Source organism: Muscardinus avellanarius (assembly GCF_963383645.1).
Source record: "Muscardinus avellanarius genome assembly, chromosome: 8".
NCBI classification, from domain to species: Eukaryota; Metazoa; Chordata; class Mammalia; order Rodentia; family Gliridae; genus Muscardinus; species Muscardinus avellanarius.
The window spans coordinates 96,381,861-96,387,014 of NC_137794.1; the positions used below are offsets into that span (position 1 = coordinate 96,381,861).

The 5,154-nt window shown below is 50.9% G+C and overlaps 1 protein-coding gene across 1 annotated transcript; it reads right to left on the bottom strand.

Annotated features, from left to right (window-relative positions):
- On the bottom strand, positions 1 to 4,658 carry PLAGL1 (PLAG1 like zinc finger 1; the record flags this gene model as incomplete). The annotated part of the gene is made up of 2 exons (XM_080700258.1): positions 1 to 1,333; positions 4,507 to 4,658. 2 exons carry the CDS (start codon positions 4,656 to 4,658, stop codon positions 1 to 3), a joined length of 1,485 nt encoding a protein of 494 aa, XP_080556384.1.
- Between the last annotated feature and the right edge of the window lie 496 nt (positions 4,659 to 5,154).

Sequence of the window (5,154 nt, forward strand, 5' to 3'; positions counted from 1 at the left end):
TTATCTGAAAGCATGGTGGAAATGAGGCAGGATCGTACCAGTGGTGCCAGCCGTGAACATGTGAGGGATCGGGGGCAGGGGGAGCTGACCCAGGCTCACAGCTATTGGGGCCCCCTCCTGCTGCTGGGGGGGCTGCTGCGGGGGCAGCTGCTGCAGCTGCTGCGGGGGCAGCTGCTGCTGGGGGGGCTGCTGCTGCGGCAGCGGCGGCGGCGGGGGCAGCTGCTGCCCAATGCAGTTGAGCAGGGGCAGAGATTCCCCCGGGGGCGCTATGGTAATGGTGCCATTCCCAAAATTTTGGGGAGGGAGAGGGGGAGGGGGCAGCTGCCAGAAGCTCAACAGAGAGGAGATATCGAGAGAAGCAGGAATAGTTATGTTTATGGACTCGAGCGTCAGCTCCTTGGGTATGGTGACTTTGGCAGGCCCTCCCACTCCCTTAGGCAGCTCAAAGCTTGGGTTGAACTTAGGTGACTGCGGCTCCTGCATAGGGAATTCCTCATACACACCGATATTGCAGAAATCTTTAGTATCTGCTTTGAGTGGCATGCTGGCCAGCAGTGGGTAGGAAGTAGGCTCAGCATTGTACTTAGGATTCTGAATCATCGGTGGAGGAGTGTTAGGGTCCACCATGGGGTGCAGAGAGACAAGGGTCTCTGGCAGCGGTGGCAGTGGCTGCATGGGCTGCATGATCTGCTCGGGGGGAGCGAGTGTGAGGGTGTGGACCTCAGTGTACCCATTCTGGACAGGAGGCCCCATTGGGAATGGAGCCATAGCCGGGGCCTTCAGTTGGAAAGGCGGCGGGATAGGGTGGAAGGTGGTCATGAGCTCTCCTCCGGCCTGCATGCTCTCCTTCATGAGCTCCTGCGAGTGCGTCTTCTTGGTATGACGGGTGAGGTGATCCTTGCGCCCGAATCGCTGGGCACAGAACTGGCACAGGAAGTCCTTGCATCCTGTGTGGACCACCAGGTGGCGGCGCACATCCTTCCGCGTGTAGAAGGAGCGGGAGCAGTGGTCGCATTGGTGCTTCTTCTCCTTGGTGTGGCCGGAGGACTTCTCTTCCGCGTGGCCCTTGAGGTGCTCCAGCAGCACCTCAGTGCTCACGAGCTCCTGGGAGCAGACCCCACAGGTGAGGTCGCCGCTGCTGGCCGAGTGCAGGGCCGTGTGCCTCTTATAGCCCAGCATGGTGTGGTACTTCTTCCCACAGTCCTCACACTCGAAGCACACTTTGTTTGGGTCGTGGGTCTGCAGGTGGTTCTTCAGGTGGTCTTTGCGGTTGAACGTCTTCTCGCAGTGAGTGCACTGGTGAGTTTTCTGGGGGGAGTGGGTAGCCATGTGCCTAGGGGCAGAAGGAAGCATTGCACAACAGGGTTGTTTCATGAGCTAAAGAAGGGTGCACAAAGAATACTATATCAAAGAGGTAACCACAGTTTTGTCCAGGTCTTGTCATTTTCTTTTCTTCTTTCTTTCTTTTTTTTTTTTTTTTTTGGTACTGAGGATCCAACCCAGGCGCATTCTACCTCTAAGCTACACCTAGCCCTTTATTTTATTGTGAAACAGGGTCTTGCTAAGTTGTTCAGGGTCTCACTAAGCCGCTGAGACTGGCCTTAGACCTGCCATCCTTCTGTCTCTGCCTCCCGAGTACTAGAATAACAGGTGTATGCTACCATGCCTAGCTTTATTTTCATTTTCAAACTACTTTTCTACATTTTACAAATATATAATTTTTAACTAATACATAATGTTTTTTTTACCCATAGTCTCCGGGTATTGGAGATTGAGCCCAGGGGTGTTCTACTTTCAAGTGTTATACCTCTAGTCTGAGACTATGGGAAATTCCTAAATTTCCCAAAGTGACATAATTTGCCTTCTACATGGAACCCACCAGCCCCCAGTTTTAAGTTATTGTTCCTAATAAATTCCTGCATGGTTTCTACTCAAAAAGAGAAAAAGTTCAGGCCAGAGACATAAGACTCCTGGGCATCTTTAAAGAAGTCTGTCCTTAACCTCAGAGAAAGTGTCTAACTTGACCCAATTTTTTAAAAAACTATTATTTCTTAAACTCTTTAAAAGTTCATTTTAGAAACTCAAATTCAAGTGTTATATGTTGCTATTTCTTATAAAGTAACCCTTCCTTACAACTCATGGCCTGCAGGTAGCACATGGGTTGCTATGACAGCTACCTCCTTTACATCCTCTTTGAAGGCTTAACTTGTCTTACTATTGAAATGCAATTGTATGCTTTAAGCCTACTGACATTGGAAACAAAAGAATTTCTAAGAACTCAGTCTATTAAAAAAAGATATGATCTCTTTAAGACTGTTTAAGTTAAAAAAATGTACTTAAATATACCCTTCCCCCAGCTACCACCTATCTTGTTCTTTCCTGGTCCTTTCCAGGAGGTAGACCTGAAGGGTGCTCTATAACAACAGTGATTTAGGAGAGAGAGGTGTTCCCACAAGAGGCAGACTGGAAGCCAATCCAAAAAGTATAAAGCTGACCCCAAACTGTCACGTTCTTAAAAACAAGGCCAAACCTTATACGCGGCCTCCTCTAAAAACAAAAACAAAAACAAAAAAACCCCAACACACAACAAAAGCAAAACCCCCAAAATAATAAAAAAGCAAAAATACATGAAACCCCTGCTACGTGCAGGGCATTAATAGCTCCACCCCCATCCCCCTTGCATGTCTAATGTGGCAGTACCAACACCAGGACCACCCAGAGGGAGAAAAACCAATACAGGAAGCATCGGAGAGAGATGAAAAATGCTGCCGTCTCCCCATTCTAGATGGCTTTAGATAAATTCGTGTCGGCAGAAAGTGTGTTCAAAGCAGGTGAGGAGGCAAATCAGCATGCTATTCTATAAGGTATCCACATTTAGATCACAGGAATCAATGCAAAGGGGGCTGGCTTACAAACTTGGTGTTTAAACTGTGTTCAACTTGGCTTAGTACTAATGAAGAGGACCTCAAAGCCCTGCCCTGGGTCCTCTGTTGTTGCCTTCCCCCCCTTTAATCTGACTTGATTTAATCTATCACTCGTGGTCAGATGATACCTAATTCTCCCTCCACTAATCTGCTAGCCCCACCATCTTGTCTTGGTATTATCCCTCATATGGGTCTTGGTCTCTCCCAGCTTCAAGCCCTCGTGTGGCTTGGGTGCAGCAACGATGCTTGCTGTGTGCACAGGGCATTGCGTGCCATCTGGGGAGCCATGACCACAAAACCATGCACACCCCACAGTGCAATCCATGACAGCTAGAAAGTGGCCAGTGCATGTTTACAAGCTCATGGTATTCTCCAGGGGCAGGAGTGTAATTTACATCTTTCTTTCGCCTCTTCCTCCGGGCACTCTCAGATTGAATGATAATGCAGTCCGTAACAATTCCGACTCTCGACTGCGCACTTATATGTGAAGCTTTAAAGATCATTTCAGGAAGATTAGAGGCAAGTGGCGCATTTCCTCAACCAGGTACCAAAAGCGAGGCGCATTCCCCCCGAGACACCGTGCACACAGCATCCGCTGTCAATCAAACCAGTGTCTGCATATTTTGTCTCTTCTACAATATTAACAAAATCCTTCGGAGGCAGAAGCTACGCCTCATATTTCCCTCGTGGAAGGGAGTACCTAATAGGCACTTAAGAAATAACTCGGATGAAATGTAAATTATTTTACAAAGGCGAGGCCGCCAACAGTGGTTTTTACCCTTTGTTACAACATGGATGCCTCCGAGTCTGACTAAAGATGCGTGCTTGCTGAAACCCACTTGTTCGGGGGGCCTCTTCCGCCCCAGGTGACAAATGGCCCCAAAGGCTTGCTCTGGCAGCGTCTCTTCTCCACGTCACTCTCGGGCCCTGGCTAAGCCCTCGCGCTTCGTACATGTTCTCTCCCAACAGGTTTCTAATCAGTCTCTTCCCCCGCATTGCTGTGAGTCATCTCTCTAACACCCTAATCGATCATGCTGCTTCGTGACTCAGGCTCGCCAGCTTAACAACAAGCCCTTGCAGACAGTGGCCGGGGGCGCAGGCTGCTGCCGCCTCCGCTGACGTCCTTGTCCTCACCCCATCCGTCCTGTGGGGCCACCCTCTGTGCATGGCGTTTTGAGGCTCATGTCTTTCTCTCTACCCAGCTCCCACTCAAGCTTTTGTCATAGTGGAGGTCCAGTCCTTCTGAGAAGCCTCCCCAGGGTCTCCTGGGGCGGCTGTGAATGACTCCCAGCCCCCCACCCCACGGCTGCATTTAGCAGCAGGCTGACCTCCCTGTCCATGGGCTTTGGCTCTTTCTGTTCTAGGCTTGCTGTGCTTTAGGTACACAAGAAATAGCTGTAAGGAATAAACTGATGCTCAGCAAACTGCAGCGGTGCACCATGGGAACTACCAGAGAGATCCCTTTAAAGCATCCCCAAAGGTGTCGGTACGTCCACATCCTGTGTCCCTTTCCCCCTGCACTCAGTTGGCTGAGGCCGCTTACAAGGCCACGTGAAAGCGTCCACCTGCTAAGGTCTCTCACCTCATCAGCTTGTATCTGGACACGAAGCCCTTGCCGCAGTCGGGGTGGGTGCACTTGAATGGGCGCTCCCGGGAGTGGGAGTAACCGTGGATCTTTAACTTCTCCTTGGTGAGGAACGACTTGCCGCAGAGATGGCAGGAGAACGCAGCCATAGCTTCTGCTCTTCGCACCTTCTTTTTCAGAAACGCCAAACAAACGCTGCACCATGCAAGCACAAAGGGCAGTGAGATGCCGGGCTTACCTACAGAGTCCAGAACGGGGCAGAGGCAGCATCATCTCCTGGTTCTACTCACCCGGGGAGCTCCCACGTCCCAATTCACACGCAGCCGCGAGTTGGGGGAGAAGGCCGGAGGCACAGAAGGGGTTCAGGAGCAGGAAGAGGGGTCTGCAACACCAGATGGTCTGTGGAGACAAGAATGGTTTTCTCCTATCGGCCACTTAAACACCAAGTCTCCCCTTCGCACCAATGCAGGGAGCTACCTGCAGTCAGCAAGCTCCTTTAGTATCGCTCGAATGGGTGCAGTTCTGCCCTCCTCATTTTCCAGAGACCCCTTTGCATAGGAATCCACCCACAGGCCTCTCTCTCCTGAGCAGCGAGGCCCCCAGCACACAGTTGGTGCTTGGTGGGCTGGTGGGGCACACTCCCTC